General features: G+C 43.0%; 1 protein-coding gene across 1 annotated transcript in view; it reads right to left on the reverse strand.

The window, feature by feature from the left end:
* LOC116513153 (inactive ubiquitin carboxyl-terminal hydrolase 53-like) overlaps positions 1-23,062 on the reverse strand; it is a 44,490-nt gene extending 21,428 nt beyond the window's left edge. Inside the window, exons 1-4 of the mRNA XM_032224045.1 lie at positions 22,876-23,062; positions 9,983-10,604; positions 3,453-3,545; positions 872-1,006 (exon numbers count right to left, since the gene is read on the reverse strand). Coding sequence (XP_032079936.1) covers positions 872-1,006; positions 3,453-3,545; positions 9,983-10,126 — 372 coding nt within the window. The 5' untranslated portion in view covers positions 10,127-10,604; positions 22,876-23,062. The remainder of the gene's footprint in view (positions 1-871; positions 1,007-3,452; positions 3,546-9,982; positions 10,605-22,875) is intronic.

The raw sequence follows: 23,062 nt of genomic DNA on the forward strand, positions 1-23,062 counted from the left end.
AGAACAATTTCTGTTTCATCCTTTGCTCTATGTTCCTACCGTGTTTTCCCCAAAATATGATCTACTCAGAAAGTAAGTCGTAGCTTGATTTTTACATGTGCACCTGCTATAAGCCCTAACCCCAAAATAAGCCCTAATTAAGACCCCAACCACTACAGGGTGCACAGGTAAAAGCTAGAGTGGGTATGGGGGGTTGGAGCTGCCCTACTACTTACCTTTGCATAGTTGCACACCTCATAAGAAATGGCTTTTTTTTTTTTTTGCTGCAGCCAGCAAGGCTTTCCTGAAGGCCCCTGTAGCTGATAACAGATCGATCTGGAGCTGTGTTATCAGCTGCAGAGACCTTCAGGAAAGCGCTGCTGGCCTTATCAGGCGAAGAAGTTCCTGAAGGCCTCTGATAGCAAAAAAGAGGCCAGGGGCAACATGCGTAAGTGAGTCAGTGGACGACGACTTCCCCCCCCCCCCAAAATAAGACCTGGTGACATTTTTGTTGGGTTTTATTTTTGGGGAAACGCAATATGCCCAGGATAAAGGGAAAATAGCGATTGGGGAAAAAATTAAGTGATCCCTCCCCATTGTATTCAGAATTATAATCTTTGTATCAAATGAAATGATGACCCAATTCTAACTAATTAGGTATATACAATAGCTCAATTTTTTAAATATTACAAATTATTTATTTGTACTTTATTTTCAGTCTTTAAAAAAAGATTATCATTGTTGTTATAATAATCCTTTTCAGAGTCCAAAAGCATATTGCCCTAAACTAATTCATCTTTTGAAATATCAAGTATGGCTCTTTTGCATTCATTCCAAGAATCAAAACAATATCCAAAATAAATGTTAAATACTGTAATATAATGATACTTACAAAACATTCTGCAGCATCATCCATAAAACCAAGCTGAAATCGCTGTTCATCTTTAAAACTTTCAGCCAAGGCATGCCTCATGTTATTTGAAGGAAGAGCCTTTTCTCGACTGTGTTGGAATTGGGAAAATATTGTCTGGAAATCAATACCAATATTTATGATTTTATCTATTAAATGATTGGGAACAATATAGCAATAGCAATAGCAGTTAGACTTATATACCACTTCATAGGGCTTTCAGCCCTTTCTAAGCGGTTTACAGAGTCAGCATATTGCCCCCAACAATCCGGGTCCTCATTTTACCCATCTCGGGAGGATGGAAGGCTGAGTCAACCTTGAGCCGATGAGATTTGAACAGCCGAACTGCAGTCAGCTGAAGTAGCTTGCAGTGCTGCGTTTAACCACTGCGCCACCTCGGCTCTTAGCATACATAAGTACATCAAAACAGAGAGTCTAGCATTTGGTGGTGCTGAGAACCTGTGATTCTCCAGATGCTACTGAACTAGAATGAAGATTTTTCACTATTAGCTGGCTATCAATTCTGGAAATTGACCTTCAGTACCGTATATACTCGAGTATAGGCCGACCCGAATATAAGCCGAGGCACCTAATTTTACCACAAAAAACTGGAAAAGTTATTGACTCGAGTATAAGCCTAGGGTGGGAAATGCAGCAGCTACCGGTAAATTTCAAAAATAAAAATAGATACCAATAATGTTTTTGAATATTTATTTCAAAGAAAAACAGTAAACTAGCGGTGTATTCAATGTAATACTTCACTCACCTCATGATGCTGATGTCCCGCTGTGATGATGATGTCCCGTGCAGCCGCGGGAGCGATGTCCCGCCTCCTATGACACACGGCACAGTGATTCCTATCATTGGATCACTGTACCAGAGGAGGTGGGACATCGCTATGTGGCTGCTTGCCATAACAAGGAGGAGGTGGGACATCGTTGCAGAGCGGCAGGAGGGGGAGGAAGGGGAATCGTAAGACAGCCCTGCATTACATTAGAACGTGAGGAGGGGGGATGGTGCGGTGCGCGCTGCGCGGCAAACTGACACAGAGGGAGGGGAAACTCACAGGGGCACTGGGCCATTCACGAGTGTCACCCAGCAGCATGGCCCCGCCCCTTTTTCTCCTCCATTTCGGGCAAATTTTTTCACTGACTCGAGTATAAGCCGAGGCGGCTTTTTTCAGCCCAAAAAGTGGGCTGAAAAACTAGGCTTATACTCGAGTATATACAGTAACTAAAAGGCAATTTGTTCCTTATCTGATATAGAAAACTGTTCTGTAACAATGCCCATTTTGAAAACAGCACAGGTATACAATACATAATACTATTTACTTGTGATATGCCATAATTCACTTCTGCTTTGTTCCTCTTACAAGTTGATAGGCTAAAAAGGACTCAAAATCAATATTCTTGGCTGTTTACAATATGTTTGAATTCAAATCTTGCTGTTTCGTCTGCTATCAAATCTCATTAATAACCCAAGAATCTGGAATCTTAGAACAATCATGAGCCATGATGGCACAGTGGTTAGAATGCAGTATTGCAGGATAACTCTGCCCATTGCCAGGAGTTTGATCCTGACTGGCTCAAGGTTGACTTAGCCTTCTATCCTTCTGAGGTTGGTAAAATAAGGACCCAGATTGTTTAAGGAAATATGCTGATTCTTTAAGCCACTTAAGAGACTGTTGTAAAGCACTTGTGCTATTGCTATATTTCTACTTATTTCAAATAAGAGAGAATTATATTTGAAATGGACTATAGTTATCATCATTAGAAATATATTTTAAAAATTCCACCAAGAATTTTCTTGACATTTGAGCTCATTGAAAATCAGAAAAGTTGAGCCAGAATGTTTGCTTCTGCTACAATTATGAGGAAATCATAAAAGGCTAAAAGATCAACACTTACAGCAAATCAATTCCTACAATGGCTAATCATGGCAGGAAAGCTGTATCTTTATCCTTTCTTTAGCAACTTGTGTACTCATGTAAGCATGCAACTATACAAAGAACAGCAACAAAATGATGCAATATAATATTCCTAGTAGTAAATGAAGTAAGAACTGGTATTCAATAATTACACTTGTTTTTCTTATCCATTTTTTCCCCTTTACTAAGCTAAATGTGTTTTAGACAAAGAACACACAATTAGTATCCGTTAAACCAATTCATGGGCCTCTCAACCTAATTTCAAAACACCCATACAAAGAATCAATCCAAACATCTGCCATAGATTATTTTTTAGTTGGTTCCTCAAGTTTTGTGGAAATAAAGAGTATCACTAAAAAATGTTCTAATCTAATCAATTTCAAAATGCTACTATTATTATATGATAATCCACAAATTATAATCGAAGGAACAAGTCCTTTAAAAAAAATGCCCACTCTGCTTTAGGGTTTATGAATATTGATCAAAACCAATTAAAACAATTAGCAAATCATACTTTAAAGTTTCCCCCCCTACAATTTAACTTATTAGATGTGTCAATGAATCAGAGATTTTCATGAATAGTTGCCAAAATTAATTTTCATTCATACAAGATAAATAAGAAAATTATGAAATTACCTTCAAAGCACAAAATATGCAGGCATCACCTTGGCAAACATGTCCTGTGAGACCTCTTAAACTTCGACGGAATATATCAAGTTGCCATAAAACCTACAAAGAAGAAAAAACTAATATCCATTTTTGCCAAAGATTTATTTTTATTCTAAAGGTCATCTACAATTGCTATTTTTTGCTACAGATGCACCACGATAACATGAAATACTACATTTACATTGCTTTTGAGTGGATGCTCTTAACTTTAATGGATCCTGCAATAATTCTGAATAGATATTAAATGACAATCAATTGTTTCCTATCCAACTAGTTTTCTTTCATTCAGTCTATTATTGTTTAAACCAATGTATAATTTTACGCAATATTTTTCCTAATTTTCTTGAGTTGTTATGGTTATTCATACAGGATATAGGATATGGATGTATATATTATGTGTGTGTCTATGCATATATAATTTTACATATCATAGTCATTTCACTGAACATAACAATAATGAGCACAAACCCTATAATAATTATTGTTATATTCATATGTCACATTGAAGCAACATTATTCAGAACTCTGATTTTAAAAAAGAATGGGCATTACTTGATCACTTCATAAAGCTAAAAATAATTAAACCCATAATTCCATAGAGTATTTTGTACTGTTTGGAAGAAGAAACAGCAGTTAAACAGCCTTTTAAACTAAGAACATATCACTTGGTAGGACAAAAATAAACCAGATTCCATTTAATAAAAAAACTTAGCATCACTTCCTGCCAGGAACAAATATGGAGTACATGAGGGTATATTAACTCTAAATTTTAATTCATATCAAATAACCATATATGCAATCATTTCAATTTCTAAGACAAGAAAATAGGTTTAATTTTAATCGTGTATTATTTCAGAAATAATTCCAATTATTAAATATATCTCATAAGCATTCATCATATCATGTAGGTAATTCTTTCCATGAACAAATGTCAAATTGTCATATTTTAACCCAGTACAAAAGAAAAGATATATCTAAGAAAATATATGGATATGTGGACAAGGCCATGAGAGCTGTAAGTTCCTCCACCTGTGTTCTGGATCCGTGTCCCTCATGGCTGGTTACTAACTGCAGTGAGGTGACACGAGGCTGGATCCAGGCGGTTGTAGCCGCCTCCCTTCGGGAGGGGAACTTCCCCGCCGCGCTGAAAACGGCGGTGGTGAGACCCCTCCTGAAGAAACCATCTCTGGATCCAGCTGCTCTTAACAGCTATCGCCCGGTCTCCAACCTTCCCTTTTTGGGGAAGGTTGTTGAGAAGGTGGTGGCCTTCCAGCTCCAACGGTCCTTGGAGGAAGCAAACTATCTAGACCCCTTCCAGTCAGGCTTCAGACCCGGTTACAGCACAGAAACCGCTTTGGTCGCATTGATGGATGATCTTTGGAGGGCCAGAGATGAAGGACATTCCTCCATCCTGGTCCTCCTTGACCTCTCAGCGGCTTTCGATACCATCGACCATGGTATCCTTCTGCGACGACTGCGGGAGGTGGGAGTGGGAGGCACCGTGCTACGGTGGTTCTCCTCCTACCTCTCGGACAGGTCGCAGTCGGTGTTAGTGGGGGGGCAGAGATCGTCCCCTAGGCCCCTAAATTATGGGGTGCCGCAGGGCTCGGTCTTATCCCCCCTACTATTCAACATCTACATGAAACCGCTGGGAGAGATCATCCGCAGGCACGGGATTAGATACCATCAATATGCGGACGATACTCAACTGTATCTGTCCGCCCCGTGCCAAATCAATGAAGCGGTTGATGTGATGAGCCGGGGCCTTGAGGCCGTCATGGACTGGATGAGGGTTAACAAGCTTGTGCTCAACCCAGAAAAGACCGAGTGGCTGTTGTGTTTCCCTCCCAAAGATTTGGCCAATATTCCAACACTCAGGCTGGGGGGTCAAAATTTACACCCCTCAGAGAGGGTTCGCAACTTGGGAGTCCTCCTGGATCCACAGCTGTCATTCGACCACCATTTAACGGCTGTGACCAGGGGGGCATTCGCCCAGGTACGCCTGGTGCGCCAGTTGCGACCCTACCTGAATCGGGAGGCACTCACAACAGTCACTCGGGCCCTTGTGACCTCTAGGCTGGAATACTGCAATGTGCTCTACATGGGGCTGCCCTTGAGGAGCATCCGGCGACTTCAGCTAGTGCAGAACGCAGCTGCGCGAGTGATCGCGGGTGCACCTCGATTCACCCGCATAACACCTATCCTCCGCGAGCTGCGCTGGCTACCTGTCGATCTCCGGATGCGCTTCAAGGTGCTATTAATCACCCATAAAGCCCTACATGGCAGTGGATCGGGATACTTGAGAGACCGCCTTCTGCCAATTACTTCCCTCCGACCTATAAGATCACATAGATTAGGCCTCCTCCGCATTCCATCGGCCAGCCAGTGTCGGCTGGCAACTACAAGGAGGAGGGCCTTCTCAGCAGTAGCCCCGACCCTTTGGAACGAGCTCCCCGTGGAGATTCGTACCCTCTCCACCGTCCAAGCCTTCCGCACAGCCTTGAAGAACTGGCTCGCCCGTCAGGCCTGGGGATAAGAATTATTACCCCGCCCGAATGATGAATGTATGGTGCTTATTATTTTATTATATGTTGTTATCTCAATGTTGTATCCCCCCTCTCCCTGGTTTTTGTGTGAGCCGCCCTGAGTCCCCTCAGGGAAAAGGGCGGCCTACAAATACTAATAAAACCTAAAACCTAAACCTAAAAATGCTTAAAACTCTTAAGGAAACCCTTGCTAGCTTAGTTAGATGCAAAGTTTGACAGTAATATGAACAATAAATAATTTTTGATAGTAAACATTATGAATTTTAATCCAGTCAATTTATTCTTGCAAAATAATAGTATTTTGCTATGAAAGAAAGCCATCATTAGTGGATCAATCATAGTATTCACCTTTGTTCAACACTAACTAACATGAGGGGGAATTAAGGAAGAAGGGACAGATACAGCACTTTTCAATAAGTTTAGGAAAATGGAATTTTAATTATTGATAGTATATGATATTTTAAAATTATGCTTTAATATTCATATCTTGTGAAATTTTTCAAGTAACATTATTATTGCAAGGCTGTGTAGTTGTCATAACATCCTCTAATATACAATATCCTTTCCAGAGAATTATTGTACTTAGAATAATAATACTTTGAATTACAGCCAACCTCACAAGCACTTCAGATACTCCAATTGAAATTCTTTGTATTTCATTACAAGTGGTGGGTTTCAAAAATTTTTGAAACCTCTTCTGTAGGTGTGGCATGCTTTGTGGGAGTAGCTTGCTGGCCATTTGACCGGGTGGGAGTGGCTTGCCAGCTATGTGATTGAGTGGGAGTGGCTTGGCAGTCATGTGACTGGGTGGGCATGGACAACTTGTAAAATGTGGTGAAACTCACTTAACAACACTTTTGCTTAGCAACCAAAATGTTGGCTCAGAAACTCTGGCATTTGAAGCACGCAAGTCTTAAAGCTGTCAAGTTACAACCTTTCACCCCTAACCAGGGACGTGCAGTCACTAGAGGCAGGGGAGGTGGGGCCTCACCAGTCTCCTGAGGGAAAGGAAGAATTTTAAATAATTTTTTTTTAATAATTAAAGCCAGGGTAGTTGCTACCAGATTCAAAGTCACAGTGGCTTGGTGTCTGCTCTCCGTGTTAACTATGGGAGAAGGCCAGAGAAGTCGGAGCCTCTTTTGCCTAAGGAATTGTTCGCCTTTTAAAAGTTAAGGCGGAGTTAACAAGCGAACACTTTCATATGCAAAAGAGGCACGGATTCTCCCGCCTCCTGATCGGGGAGCAGCGAATCATGCCTTAGGAGCTTACGTTGATCACGCTTACATTGGCCGGACAAGAGGAGAGTTGAGAGAGTTTCCACAGCTGGAAAAGGTGGATCGGACGAAGGGAGGGGGGGATTCAAATTTATTGTAATTTAATTTGTAATTTAATAAAAAATTTAATTTTTTATTGTGAGGTTTGTGTGTGTGTGTTTTTTTTCTTTCTTCACAGCGGTGGGGTCGGAGGAGGCAGGGGGGCGAGGCGGCGGAGCACGGAAGCGGCAGGGACGTTCTTGCCGTTGTGTTTCAACAGGCCAGGCGTCTCGCATTTATGTCCACCATAAACGCGAGACACCTGGCCTGTTGGACACAGTGGTGGTGGGGGGAGGAATTGGCTGGGTGGGCTGGCTGGCTGGGGAGGGGAGACCCCTTTAAAGCCCAGCACTGAGCGGGGAAGAGGAGGAGGAGGAGAGCGGTGAGTCCAGGCAGGGAGCAGGTCGGGCGGGGGTGGGTGGGCTGTGGCTGCAGGCTGGGGCAGCAGGATTGTTCGTATGAGGAGGCGGGGGGGGGGCAAGGCGGTGGAATGCGACGGCGGCGAGAAGCATCTCAGATGGAGCCGGGACACCCGGAAGGCAAGCCGGAACTTAAAGGCATGCCGAAGTTCCGGATTGCCTTCCGAGTGTCCCGGCTCCATCTGAAATGCTTCTCGCCGCCGTCGCGCTCCACTGCCTTGCCCCCCCTGCCTCCTCATACATACAATCCTGATGCCCCGGCCTGCAGCCAGCCCAGCACCGAGCAGGGACGAGGAGGAGGAGGAGAAGACCCGTGAGTCCAGGCAGGGAGCAGGTCGGGCGAGGGGTGGGTGGGCTGGCTGCAGGATTGTTCATCGGAGGAGGCGGGGGGCAAGGCAGTGGAGCATGACGGTGGTGAGAAGCAACACCCCCGCCACTGTGTCCGACAGGCGTCTCGCGTTTATGTCCGCCATAAATGCGAGACGCCTGTCGGACACAGTGCCGGGGACGTTGCTTCTCGCCGCTGCTGCAGTCTTGCCTCACCAATGGTAACCGTCACCGCACGTCACTGCCCCTAACCCTCTAGAAAAAAAACCCCAGAGATGTTCAAACTTGACAGCTTTAAGATTTTAAGGTTTAGATAGGACTCTTAGAGGTGGGTGGATTGATGGGTGAGCGGCGGGCAAGGCAAGCATGGTGCGGACGGGCGGGGGGATGGAGCTGGAACAGGTTCTAAACGGCATGGTAGATTTGTGGAACCTCTTCTATAGAAGAGGTTAGAATTGGCAGGAACCCACCTCTGATTACTACCCACGTTCTAATTTTATATATTATCCAAAAAATCAAAGATAACCAACATACATAGACATATAAACTCAGTACCATAGAATAAGATATATAAACATATAAATCACATAAACTTGAACCTTTGAGAAACAGTCACTTTAATGACTGTGCAAAGTATCTATCTATCTATCTATCTATCTATCTATCTATCTATCTATCTATCTATCTATCTATCTATCTATCATCTGTCTGTCTGTCTGTCTGTCTGTCCATCTATCTATCTATGGTGGGATTCAAATAATTTAACAACCAGTTCTCTGCCCTGATGACCAGCTGGGTAGGAGTGGCTCAGTGGTCATGTGACTGGGTGGGCATGGCCAACTCAATATCACTCACATCGACGGGCGCATCACCTTAGCTGTTACAATGTAATAAGGGTTAACTGGAGAGGCACTTTCTGTAAGCAGGGCAATGTGTGTGTGTGTGTGTGTGTGTGTGTGTGTGTGTATGTGTGTGTGTGTGTTTCACAAATGGGAAGTTTTGACATTGCTATGTTTCCAATATTCATATTGTAATCATTAATTTTCATGATGTATTAGCTAACTGTTATCACAGTTTATCTAAGGGACCTTGTTGGAATTAATATTCTACAGTTTTTTCTGAAAGGAGGAGCTTATTACCATATATTGATCAATATTTATTTCAACTACAATTGTAAGAAATGCCTATTTTGGGAGTGACCTTTGAACTGTATAATTAATAAACATTTGTTAATTCATTTTTTCAATAAATGTTGCATCTATTTTCAATATTTTTATACCAAATATTTTATCTAGATGCTCCTTGTGATCAGTTGTGTCAGAAACAGATACTTAAAACTACCTTTATTAAAAAAGATAACATTATAGCAAAAAAAAAATGTCTGAACAAGCTGTAAAATTGAGAATTGCGTGTGTTTACCACCTTGAGTTATTTATAAAAATAATAAAGGTGGCGCATAAATAAAATTAAGAATTGCACTGATGAAGAACTTTGAAATCCATTATACTCTTTTTTCCTCAAAATAAATTATCTTTTTTGTATTCTATAAAATTTGTCCTTTCATTCTGATATTTCACCTATCCCTTTTTGATATCTTTGGTCTGGTCTATAATTTTTTACTTGATTATTATCTCATCTTTAACAGACAACCAAATAAAAATTAACTGTACTGGAGTTTATGACTAGTAAGAGTAATCATTTACTCCCTGTTGCCACTAGAAAGACTTTTCTCTTAACAAAGGATATCAAAACAATCAAAAGTATGAAGTGGAAAACTCTTTAACATATATTGGTAGTAACAGGAATGTAGATTAACGTATCTGTAATACAACATGTTTACAGTGCTTTCACAACTCATGGAGCTCTTTGGATTGATTGTAGCTTTTCCTTACCTGTACGGCACTGTTAAGAAAGCAGCTGTTTTGTCCTGGTTCATTTAACAAGCCTTTGGTGGGAGCCAGGGACATCACACTTCCAGGCTGATACACTTTTCCAAGATTTCCTCCAGGTTTTCTCAAGAATTTTGCCCATGCCATTATTTAGGAAACAAATATAGATTTATATAAAGGAAGATATAAGTAATCTGAGCTAAACAAGGCAATTCAGACAACAGCCTTTAAAAAATTATGGCACTGTGATCATGCTTCCAACTCTTCAGCCTGCACTTAAATAATGTGGTTACGCTCTGTTTGGTTTATGAAAATAGTTTTTAAAAGCTGATCAAAATAGAGCATAAGAATATCAGAAACTCCAGTGAATAAAGTTGATGTAATCTGAAAAACTGTAAAAATAATTATTGATAATGCTCATCTTCCTTTTAAATTCTACTGTAGTATCATTTTGTCAAAAGTTTTAAAAATAAAATAGCAACTATCAAAAATCAGGAGTTCTTAGCTCGTATTGTATGCAGGGATTTTATGTTGATTCTTCTTTCTCAATATTGGCAATATATCACATTTCTTCTTTTGTGTCGCCGAAATAATTCTATGCATAGTTCATATCATCTTTCAAAATCTGAAAGAAAGGGGAGGGGTAATTATAATTATACACTTTCTTCGCCAGTCTCTGCCTCTGCCCAAAGAAGAAAAATATCCAAGACGCAAACAGCATCAGGAGGCCTGCACCAAAGTAACAAAGCACATAAGCAACGCTTCTAGTTACAGCCCCTGGAATAGAATCTTTGCTGGATACCTCCTACTTAGTAAGCAAAAGAAGAATGGGAGTGGCCAGTAAGCATATAAATAAAAGTGCTGCCAGCAACAAGATGTCAAAAACATGTTTCAGGTTATGTGTTACTGTTTGTTTCAGAGGACAGTATATTACCTAAACACTAGTAGTTTTTTCCCCCCAATACTAATTTACTTCTTATACTTTCCTATCACAAACTGTGGCTTAGGTATAAAAAACCTACAAACACACACACAAGCACACACACACTCTCTTAAACACACACACACACACACACACTTTTATCTTAGGGAGTCTTTTGATTTCAGACCTTGTTTACTATGAAACTTGTGGTTTTCTAGGAATGCTGCTTTATTGGAACAGATACTTATAATTTATTATCACATTAATTCAAGTAACACTGATTTGATATGAAATGTTTGATATATAGTAAATGTTGGTTTAGCAACACAGATGTTATTTCATTCTTAATTTTGTTTCAGAGAAAAATATTAAACATTATTTAATAGGCATAGAGAACCACTATTTTTTCAAAAGCACCACTGCGGCTAGCGTTTAATTTTATACTTTTTTTGAGTGCTTTAGAGAAAAAAGCTGTTAGCATTTAATAAATATACTGTAGCTTGTATTTTCATATGACACTGACTTTATTAACAGAGACATTATTTCATACAAGAAACACTAACTAAATTGCCAGAGACATGTGATTTCATATCACATACACTGATTTATTTGGAAAAAGGGGCATGACTCTTGGTAGATCATTTAACAAACACTGGTTTGTTGGGAATGAGCTTTGCAATTTTGGAAACGTTTTTGTCTGTCATTTATTTTTTTATCTTCAGAGAAATTTGTTAAAAACAAATCACTTAGGACTTGTTTATTGGGGTGGGTAACTTGTAACATAGTTAGAAATACTGGTTTACCAAGTTACATACTTCATATCTTATGTAGAATGTTATAGTATTGGGCTAGAATTTCAAACTTTTGGGGCATAAAGGAACCGGACTGCCCACCGCCTCATAAGCCCCCACGATGGCCTGTCGCAGTCAATGGCCAATGGTAGTCAAAGACACCCTGGCCCCCAATGTCCCAGGCTGGAAGGAGACAACAAGTCCTCCAATCTGCGAACCCCTGCAGTCCTCCCGAGACAAATGCCCAACGTGTGACGAACGTCCAAACGGTGCCAGAGTCTCTCCCTATAACTGGAAGGGCCCGGACAAAAATCAGGCAGGATGATTTCCTGCGCCTGATGAAAGGGAGTGTTCACCTTGGGGAGAAAGGTAGGGTCAAGGCGAAGAACCACTCTATCCTGGTGAAAATGGCACCCTTGGAGGAAAGAGCGCCCAGCTCCGATATACGCCGGGCCAAGGTAATAGCCACCAGAAAGACTACCTTAAGGGACAAGAATCTCAGATGAACAGACCAGAGAGGTTCGAACGGGAGCCCTGTTAAGGCCCTGAGAACTAGCGGTAGGTCCCATATAGGGAACCTGTGAATAGGGCGGCCTGAGATTGGCCGCCCCTCTAAGAAAGCGCTTCAGGGGAACGTGAGAGAGGGAGGAAGACCTCACACCCCCCAAGACCGAAGACAGTGCCGCAGGTGTTATGTGATAGCCCATCGTCCAGACCCTTCTGCAGAAAGTCCAGGACATGAGGAATAGTGGCCCTGGCAGGATGAATGCCAAGCGGGGAGCACCACCTAACAAAGGCCGCCCAGGTGGAGTTGTAAATCCGGGTCGTCGATGGGCGCCTAGAAGCCTCGATGGCGCGTATAACTCCTGAGGACAGGTTAGCCCTCCTCAGAAGACGCCGTTCAAGAGCCAGGCAGTCAGATGAAGCCACTGGGGCTCCGGGTGAATCAAGACCCCCTGGCGCAAAACAACCTCCTCCTGTGGAATCCTTCATGGAGGAGCCACTGACAGCTGGACTAGATCCACGAACCAGGGCCTCCTGGGCCAATAAGGGGCCACGACGATGACTAGTGCCCTCTCCACTAACACCTTCCTGGGGGTCCCGGGGATGAGGGGAATCGGGGGGGAAGGCATAAAGAAGGCCTTGAGGCCACCTGCTCCGGCGGGTCTGGAACCGGGTGAAGAATCTTGGCAGTTGCAAGTTTGCCGGCATGGCGAAGAGGTCCACCAGAGGAGTGCCAAACCTCCAAGAGATCCCCCGAAACAAGGATGGGTGGAGCTGCCACTCACCATTGTCCAGGGTTGCCTGGTTCAGCCAGTCCACCTGGTGGTTGGACAGACTGGAGATGTGCTCCGGCACCAAGGACGATAGGTGACGCTCCGTCAGGCGCTGATCCTCCGGCCCTCCAGCCAAAGAGTGAGTCCCCCTTTGACGATTTATGTGTTCCTTGGTGGCCACATTGTTTGTCAGGAGAAGCATGTGACAACCCTCCACAGAGGTCTGGAAGTGTTGCAGGGCCAGGTGCGCTGCCTTCAGTTCCAACCAATTTATATTGTGTCGGAGATCTGAGGCAGTCCACCTGCCCTGGGCCAACCGGGAGCCCACCAGGGCCCCCCAACCGAACAGACTCGTGTCTGTGGTCACGGTCACCCTGCCAGCTCCCAGAAGGAGCAGCTCTGTTGGATAGCGGGGAGATCCACAGCTGAGGGAGACCCGGACCTCCGCCATAATGTGGAGAGTTCGGAGAGTTGCTCATCCTTCCCCTTTGAATGGGGATGAGCTCCCACTGAAGGGGCCGGAGATGGAGCCTGGCCCACGGGACGATCCCAATACAAGAGACCATCTTGCCTAGCAACTGAGACAATGTCAGGACTGAAACTAACCAACTTCTGTGAACCTTGCCTGCGAGCTGGCATAGACTCTCCTGACAGTCCAGGGAAAGACAGACCACCCCCAACCCGGAGTCTATGACTGTCACTAAGTGAAGGATGCATGTGGAAGGGGATAGACGGCTCTTGGGGAAGTTCACTGAAAACCCCAGGGATTGAAGACGCCTGATGGTAAGTTGAAGGTCCGCCACCGCTCGAGGGAGGGACCCCGCCTGGACTATGACATCGTCCAGGTAGCATTGGAGCCTCACTGGGATGGAGTGAAGGTGAGTCGCCAATGCCGCCAACACCTTCGTAAACATGTGAGGGGCTGAAGCTAACCCAAAGGGAAGAGCCCTGTACTGGTAATGGCGGTCCCTGTGCGAAAATCTCAGAAACCTGCAATGAGCTGTGAGAATTGGAATGTGAAGGTAGGCCTCTGTCAGGTCTACCAATACTAAGAAATCCCCCTTTCGGATGCTCTGAAGGATGGACTTGAGGGAGGACATCTTGAAGCACCTGTACACCAAGAAACGGTTCAGGCACTTGAGGTCCAGAATTGCCCTCCAGCCCCCCGAACTCTTCGGAACCACAAACAGGTTGGAGTAGTGGCCCAGACCCCGTTCCACAAGGGGAACTGTCTCCACTGCCTGAATGTTGAAAAGATGTTTTATGGCCTGATCCATCAGACGGCGGTGCTCCAAGCTCCGGGACGGAGGGAACGACCTGAAGAGATTCGGAGGGGTGGAAAGAAATTCTAACCTGAGACCTTGATGGACTGTGGACCTGACCCAGGCGTCTGACGTGATCTCGTCCCATCGATCTGCATAGAGGGACAGGCGGCCGCCTATGGGACGACTCAGGTTCGAGTCACTTCCCTCTGCGGTAAGGGTGACCGCTGCCACCTTGAAAGGGCCGCCGGCACTGATGCTGGAACCTGTTCCGGTCCTGATAGGCTGGCCGAGAAAATTGCCTGTCTAATCTGAAAGAAGAAAAACGCTGATGATGGTCAAAGTCGGAAGTCCTGTACGACGGCCAACGATAAGGATGAGCCCAAGACTTTTTAGCGTTGGATGGAAGGACCTTTTTCTTGTCCCTATTCTCAACCAGAATGGGGTCAAGAGCCTCCCCAAAGAGATTGGGGTCCGTCACCAGATTCCACTTGGCCTTGTTATCCATCTGCCAGTTACAAAGCCACAGAAGGCGGCAGGACGTAACTGAGTTGGCCAAGGCACTAGGCATAAACTTAACCGTGTCCAGGGTCGCATCTGCAGAAAATTGCGAGGCAGCAATAATCTTAGTTAGGTCCTGATGGAGTCGCTCTTCCTGGATCGGGATGCGATCCTGGAGCTGGCGGAGCCACATGACCGTAGTGCGATTAAAATACGAGGCTGCAGCCGTGGCCTTTATGGCCCAGGCAGTGGCGTTGAAATTCTTCCATAAGGTAAGCTCCGCCCACTTATCCTCAGGTTTCAACTTGTCCGCTGCATCACCGGACACCACCGGGGAAGAGGAGACCAAAGTAGCAACCGGGGTGTCAATAGTGGGCAACTGAATGGCATGGGCAAAGGCCTGCTCCACGTTGTAGAAGAGACGGTCATTACTCCCAGGATTAGAGAAATTAAAGGGTCGATCTCACTGGTTGGTCAGGACCTCCATGAACAAAGGAGAGGCCGGAATCTCCTCCTTGTTCGTGGCCGTGTTTGAAAACATGGCCATGTCCGGATCCCTAGGCGGAGGCACCGTGGGATCCCCTGTCCCAATCTTGGTGGTTTTCCTCGCCTTGTTCAAGAGTGTCTTGAACATGGCCGGAAGAAAAAGACCCGAAGAAGAAGGAGAATCAGGAGGGGCCGCATCCTCGTCCTCCGAGAATCCATATTCTGGAGATTCTCCTCCCCCATGACAGAGCCCTGGCTAACCATGGAAGGAGAGGAAGCCCTATACTGGTGATGGCCTGGATCCCCTTGAGGCCTAGATGAGTGGGAACTCCTATCCCACTGGGCAATGCCCCATGAAATAGCTGCAGAAATAAGCCTTTTGATCCCTTCAGGGAGGTGATCCAGGTCCTCCATGTCCCTATAGGATGAACTAGGAGCCTGTGGAGCCAACCTACGGGCAGAATGATGCTCCCTAGAGGTCCCTTCCAAGGGGTCCGCAAATCTATACCTCGCCAATCCAGGAGAAACTGAAGGGGAGGGAGAAGGAGATCTCCTGTATCTGGAATAACTGCAGGATCTGGCCTGGGATACCGAGCGAGAAGAGGGACAGAACCCCCTAGGCGAAGAATGATCAGAAGGAGGCCTGAGGGGCAACCTGGATTTGCTGGCAGAGGCAGGCCTGGCTGACTTGGCCTGCTTCTCAGCTCTGGCGAAGGTCTTTTCCAGGGCCTTGTGCCTCCTGGCCCCTTCCCTTGTAGAAGCCCTAGAGGGGCGCTGAGCTGCCAAGGGCCTGGCTGGGGGTCCCCGGGAACGATCCCCTGCCCCCGGCCTCCTTCCACCCCCATCAGGCTCTCAGCCTGGCCCTGGGGGATTTCCAAGCCCTCCTTCATCACCCCACTTACATGTCCTGCAGCGCAGAGGGAGAGAAACCAGGCCTCTGTAGGCTCCACTGGAACCTGGGCCTTCGAAGGGCTAGCAAGGAACTAGGCCGAACACCCCAGCCTGGGCCTCCCGATCAGCTCCATAAATAAAGAAGGCCTCGCGCATGTGGCGGCAGGTAAAATGGCCGCCAGACCTCGAAAGCAGCTGGCGCGGAAAGGAGGAGGCCGAAAATGTGCTCAGAGGCTCTGCCTGATGCCTCGGAAGAAAGTGGGCTTTATAACACTGGGGGATCTCGCGGCACACCGGCTTGCACCCCCCCAGTCCCGGGGATAGGGCTAAGGCTCCGGGCCCACGGAGAGGAGGACGGACGCCCCACAGGGTCTTTCCCGACCGCCCGAGGCAGAAAGGACTGTCCCTTGGGCTGCAGCTGCAATTTAGAATTTAAGAAAATTTAAAATGCCCAATTTAGCCAAATACAAGATCAGATTGAATAAATCAACTTTCCTACCTAGACACAAATTCTCAAACAGTGCTTGGACCAAGAGACTGAGAGGAAACTGGGGAAGAATGGAAGGCAGGAGTATTTAAGAAGTTTGCTCTCAGTCTTTGGACCAATCAGGCTTTGAGAATACCCACACGTGACCCCTCCCTCTCTTCCACTGGAAAATACTAAGAATCTTTCTTATAATCAACAAATTAAAAAATGCTAGTCAGCTTTTAGAACTGAAGTGTGTGAATTGTTCCGATTAAAGAGGCTTGTAGTTTAACATAAAAGCAATAAAAGCAATTTGTAACCTATCTAAAGAGAAGAAATTGGGAAAGGACTGTTCCATAATGTATAAAGATAATGATGTATTATGCTCTTTTATCAAAGTATAGTATACAAAACAGTAAGAAAATCATAATAATTAAAAATAACTCCAATGAAATTGTTCAGAATCAAATAAAATTGAAACAGATCCAGTCCCATATACACATTTTGGATAAAAATGTTCATGATAGTAGACAGTGGGGGAAAGGCAAGGCTATTATTTATAATGTATAATGTTTTCTAACATGAGCAGATGTAAACAGCAAAGAATTATTTTAGGTTATAAAGAACAGCTATAATTACATGATTATGGTCTTGGAAAAAAGCTTAAGAACTTTTGGGTCTTTTGGCTGTATTTTCTTCCTCTCTTTCATTCCATGGAAGACAAGAAAGAGAAAGAATACCATAACTCAAGGAATGAAAGAACTAGGTACACAAATGAAGTGAATGGAGAGATTTGGGTATCCCAAATTATTTAGATGGTATATTACTGATATTAAACAGACTATTCCTCAGAAGGCTTGGAAGAAATATTTTGTATCACAGCATGGTAATTTTCATAAGGCTTGAAAAGTCAGAAAAAGAATTCCTCAAATGAGTAACTTGGATAAAGAGTTGTTTACTGTAGAAAGAGAAGGTGTTGACGTCTGTAGAGCTTCTCAGTCATCCAGGTCATGGTTGTCCCAAAGATGCTTTTTCAGCAGGCAACTGGACTTTCTTGTTTTTTTCTTTGAAGATGTTTCGCTTCTCATCCAAGAAAAACTGAAGTAGCTCTTTAGAAGCGAAACATCTTCAAAGAAAAAACAAGAAATTCCAGTTGCCTCCTGAAAAAGCATCTTTGGGACAGAAGGTGTTGAAGTAGAAGTTCTTAAATTATTCATTAAAAAATACATATACTGTATGAATATTGATGGATAAAATATTCAACCTTTATTGTCTATACATTTAATGTTTAAAGATAAAGGTTTCCCTGTTTCAGTCATGCCTGACTCTAGGGGGCAGTGTTCATCTTCATTTCATAGCCAAAGGATCCAGCGTTGTCTGTAGTCATGTGGCCAGCATGATTATAATTCTAAGGCGCACAGAACACCATTACCTTGCCCCCGATGAGATACCAATTTGTCTACTAGCATTTGCATGCTTTAGAATTGCTAAGTTAGCAGGAGATGGGGTAAGATGGAAGCTCACCCTGTCACCCTGTACTTGTGTCTTGAACTGCCAATCTTTCAGTCGAGAAGCCCAGCTTCTTTACCGGTAGGCCACTGCACACCCCGCTACATTAATGTTTACAATATGAAAAATATGATTTTAGGTTTTGCTATAAACATAAATATAATAATGGAAACCTGCCAGAATGGTTTTCATGACTAGATTATAGCAACTAAAAGACACAATTTGTTCAGAAGGAACAGAAACAATAGAAATAGAGAAGGCATTGCACTATATGTTAAAAATATCTTAGGAATCCAAATTAATAAACTTGATAAAACTATAAAGTCATCTGAGCGGTGGTTCACGTGGTAAGTCTCTGGGTCTGTGCACCGCTGAGGTCGGTGGCTCGATTCCTGTGAGTGAATAAACTATGTAGGGACAAGAAAGGAGCCTCCCTCGATTGCCTACCAGCATTCAGGAATCCCACGGGTAAAGATAACACCATCTGAAAAAAATCCTTTCACAGAGGCAGCCAGCCACCTTGATGATCCCTGGCTATCACGTGCCATATGCTAAAAATAAATAAATAAATTGCAACCAAACTTAATAGTACTTAACTAAACTGTGCTATCAAAGGGCATCTAAAAGAGATAAAGAAAAATACTATTGGTATCTACTATTACTTGCCAGATCCTGAAGATGAAACTCAAATACTTTGGCCATTTAATAAGAAGGAAGGATTCACTGGAGAAGAGCCTAATGCTGGGAAAGATTGAGCACAAAAGAAGAAAGGGATGACAGAGAAAGAGGTGGCTGGATGGAGTCACTGGAGCAGTAAGCGGGAGCTTAAATTGACTCCAGAGGATGGTAGAGGACAGGAAGGCCTGGAGGAATATTGTCCATGGGGTTGCGATGGGTCAGACATGACTTCGCAACTAACAACATTAGTTGTCTAGTCAAAAACAAGATATGGTTGAAATCTTCATAATGCAAATTGTAGATTTTTCAAACAAACATAAAACTGTAGATACAGGAAGCTTTAACTACAATATCAATTATTGGAAGACTAAGTATCAGCACACTGCTTCCAGGAATCTGTGAACTTTGTTTCTGATAACTTTTTCCTTTAGAAGGAGGAAGGTACAAGAGAATCAGGCAGCCTTAATAACTAACAATACTTGGTTGATTAAGTGGAAATGATAAGCAAAAGCATATCTCATACTTCAAGAAAGCAGATTTTAATAAACTCAAGAGCATTGCTAAATAGAAGACCTTGAGAAAAGAAACCCGCCTTAAGGTTTCAGAGTTTCTAAATAAGAGATGCTAAAAATACAACTGCAAACAATGTGGTAAAAGTGGGGATAGCAGAAACAGATAAACACAGAGAGTGTTTATGAAAATCTGAAACAAGTGCAATAACAGATCGATCAACAAGAAAAAATTCAAAGGTAACTTGGAATTTCCTGGTCCTAATATCTCTACTTTTCAATATTTTCATGAATGAGTTGTACGAAAAGTTAAAAGGAAGCTTATGGGATTTAGAAATGATATAAAATTGAATGAGATATAGCAGCTAATACTGTAGAAGACAGAAATAAAATTCAAAATTATCTTGATGAGCAATTAGTTGAAAGTACCATAATAGTGATATGTGATAGAGACAAATGCAGAAGTTTAAAAAACAAAACTCAAAATGTAGAATACTTAACCTGACAGTAATATTTGTGAAAAAGATATTGAATAGTAGTGTAGTGCAAACTATTACATGAGTATGAGCTAACAGAATGACATGCTAGGAAAAAAAGCAATTGCAGCATGAATATTAGCAGAAATATAATTTCCAAATCAGACATTTTTCCTCTTTTGGTCAGACTTGGGTCCAGTTATGAACATCACCTTCTAAGAAGGATTCAGAAAAAAATGGAACTGATTCAGAGAAGGAAAAGACGTTGCTCACGGCACGACCCAAAAAATCTTATTAAGAAAGATTGAATGGGTGGGTAAACTTAGCCTTCAGAAAATGAGTAAAGACATTAGGACAGCACAACTGTAAATAGGAGAACACTGTAGAAAGGTTATTGCCTATATGCTTTTACTGTTAAGACTTCCAGGAAACACCTGGCAATTACATTTGAAAACAGCATGCCTATAAAGAACACTTTTTGTGATTAATATAACTTTTATGTTCTTAGTATTAACAAGACATTTGTGTAAGCCATCCTTAATGTAATCTCTGCCATGTCAGTCATTATTCCACTATCAATAATAAAAGCAGTCCTGATGGAGATGTCCCATTCTGGAGATGGCTAATACAATAGAAAAGATTTCTCTACCTGTTTACACAATCTTTTTTATCCATTTTGTTATTAATTTTAATATTTTAACTTTCAGTGCCCAATGTTTAACCTTTTAATTGTTTTATATTGTTATTTATGGCATTTTAAACCATGCATTTGATAATGAGATGGGCACCATATAAAATTTAATAAATAATGTGAATAATCATATTGTCTAGTATGAAATGTATCAGCACTATCTTAGCAATTTTCATGACTGAAATGACGAATGACTGAAATGAACTCATATTCAACTCATATTTACTTTTTTAGCCTGCCTTTTAATTTTAGGTCCTGCCCTTTGCCCTTTAATTACTACATTGTAGTAAAATATCTATAAACATGCATTATTATATTTATTAATATTTTAAGAAAAGTCTTGGTTATTTCACTATTATTTGGAAAGTGCTTTTTTATTTTAAGATTTTTTTGCATGGATATGAAACACTGATGCTTTGAAAGCACATGCGCGTGCACACACACACACACAATATCAATACACTCATACACATGATTTTGTAGATAATTCTTAATCTTCTCCATATAAAGAGAATGAAAATGAGCCCTTTTGGTTATTGCTAAAATAATTTGTATCTGTACATTATACACATATGAATGTATTCAATAAGTGATTATTCATCCATCTTTCAAATGATAATTATTTAAGTTAATGTAATTTAACCTCCTCTTCCCCCCCCCCACTCCAATTTCAACTCACATGTTTCTAGGGCAAACTGATCCATAATCGAGAAGCAGCTGAATAGTTTTATTTAATAATTTGTATTTTTAATAATTGGATAGAGGTGGTTATAAGAATAGAAACAAGCACAGAGAACCTATCTGTTGAATTTAAATTTACAATCTGGCAACTGTACATCAAATGCAAATTTCATCAGGCATCAACATAATGCAAATAACAATCTCAGCTAACTTCTTAAGAGAAAAACATATTTTGCTAAAATATTTCTAACATATAATGACAATGAAATTAAAACATACACTTTAATTAAATTTCTTTAAGTTGTAGGCTTAAAATATATTTATACAGTAGTTCTAAAATTACTAAAACATTTTTAGATAACATTAAAGTCAGTTCCTGAATCCTGTTAGAAGCAACAGCATTTTAAGAAATTGAGATCTGACATATCTATACCTATATCTTGTACTAATATGTACTATTTTCAAGAAATACATAGAACATGTTTCATACACTTCAACTTGAATATCTATGGTTAAAACGTAACCCAGTTATATAACACTCCAAATTTACCATTAATTTTGAAACTTGAATCTTTTAAACCTTTAAATGCAAATATCGATAGATATTCCCAAATGGTCTTTACACAAACCAAGTTTATTATTTTTTAGTGCACATAAAACTTCAAAAGTGCTAAGTATCTAACTTGAAACCTCTCATACACTCATTTCTCTGACTATTTTATAGGATCTCTGCTTCGGCTTAAGCTCTGCAAATGGAAGCGAATCACAAATAATGGAACCTCCAATCATTTTAAGAATTCCAACGCTCTGACGGACCTCAATTCTTCACTGTAAATAAAAACTACACCTTTCGGTATTTTTCTTCCTCATTTCCCTCTAGAGGTAGCCACTTTAACTGCGAATGTTTGGAGAGGGAAGGGATTAGGAGGGACAACTCCTGTGGTATCCCCTCAGTCTACTCTTACAAAAGCCTCCAGGTTAAGATTACCTTTGTTGTCATGTCTTTACGGAGAGCACACTGGCTGGCACCCATTAAAAATGAAGTGGTGTTGCCTGATCTCAAGAGAAAGTGTACATCTACTTTGAAAGAGCCAGAGTGGGGGTCATTTTCCACGTTGCTTAAGAGTGAACACACTAATTGTGGAGCCTGACGAAAGAAGCCGCGCGCGCAGGTAAACAAGCAGGAGCGGAGTTAATGAAGGCGCAGCCACCAGAACGGAGAAGGATATAAACAAAAGAAAAGGCTTCTTAGTTGCCGTTCATCTTTTCTTCTCAGCCCTCCAGGGGCTTCCGTCAAGCAACGCCAAAGGGGTGTCTTAAAGACTCTTTCGGCTTGACCCTGGTCGTTCACACACCCACACAGCCACGCACCCAGCGGGCAATTCCAGGAGGATGCGTCCAAACGAGCCAGGAGGAAAAGCCGCACCTACCCCCAGGCACCCTCGACTCTTCCCATCCACTCCCCCCGAGGTTTTCACACCTGCCGCCCCAAGGTTTTTTCCAGCTTCGGCCGGTGTGAGCCCGCAGGCGGCAGGGCACCGAGGCCCCTTCGCCTCCCTTCGCTCCCACTTCGCGACTCAGACCAAGCGGCGGCGGGGCCCTCTCTTCCCGGCCGGGCTCTGCCCTCTCGCTCTTCGTCTTCGCTTCAGAAGAAGCCGCCCGAGTCTCGCGGGGGGAATAACTTGCTCGGCCGTCCGTTCACCCGCCCGCCCCGAGATAAACCTCAATCCTCGCTTTCCCGCGGGGGCTTATTTACCTCTGGCCGCCTCGACGGCTGCTCGTCTCCATCCCGATCGCGACTCCTGCGGACGATCGGCTGCGCCCGAAGCGCCCAAGCTCCTTCCCCCGCCCCCATTGTCCTGTTCCCGCCCACCTCTCCTCTCAGTAACTTTCTTCCTCCTGCCTCCAAGCGAAGCACGCGCGCCCGCGGCTGGGAAGGGGCG

This window comes from Thamnophis elegans, chromosome 9, assembly GCF_009769535.1.
Source record: "Thamnophis elegans isolate rThaEle1 chromosome 9, rThaEle1.pri, whole genome shotgun sequence".
In the NCBI taxonomy this organism is placed as follows: Eukaryota; Metazoa; Chordata; class Lepidosauria; order Squamata; family Colubridae; genus Thamnophis; species Thamnophis elegans.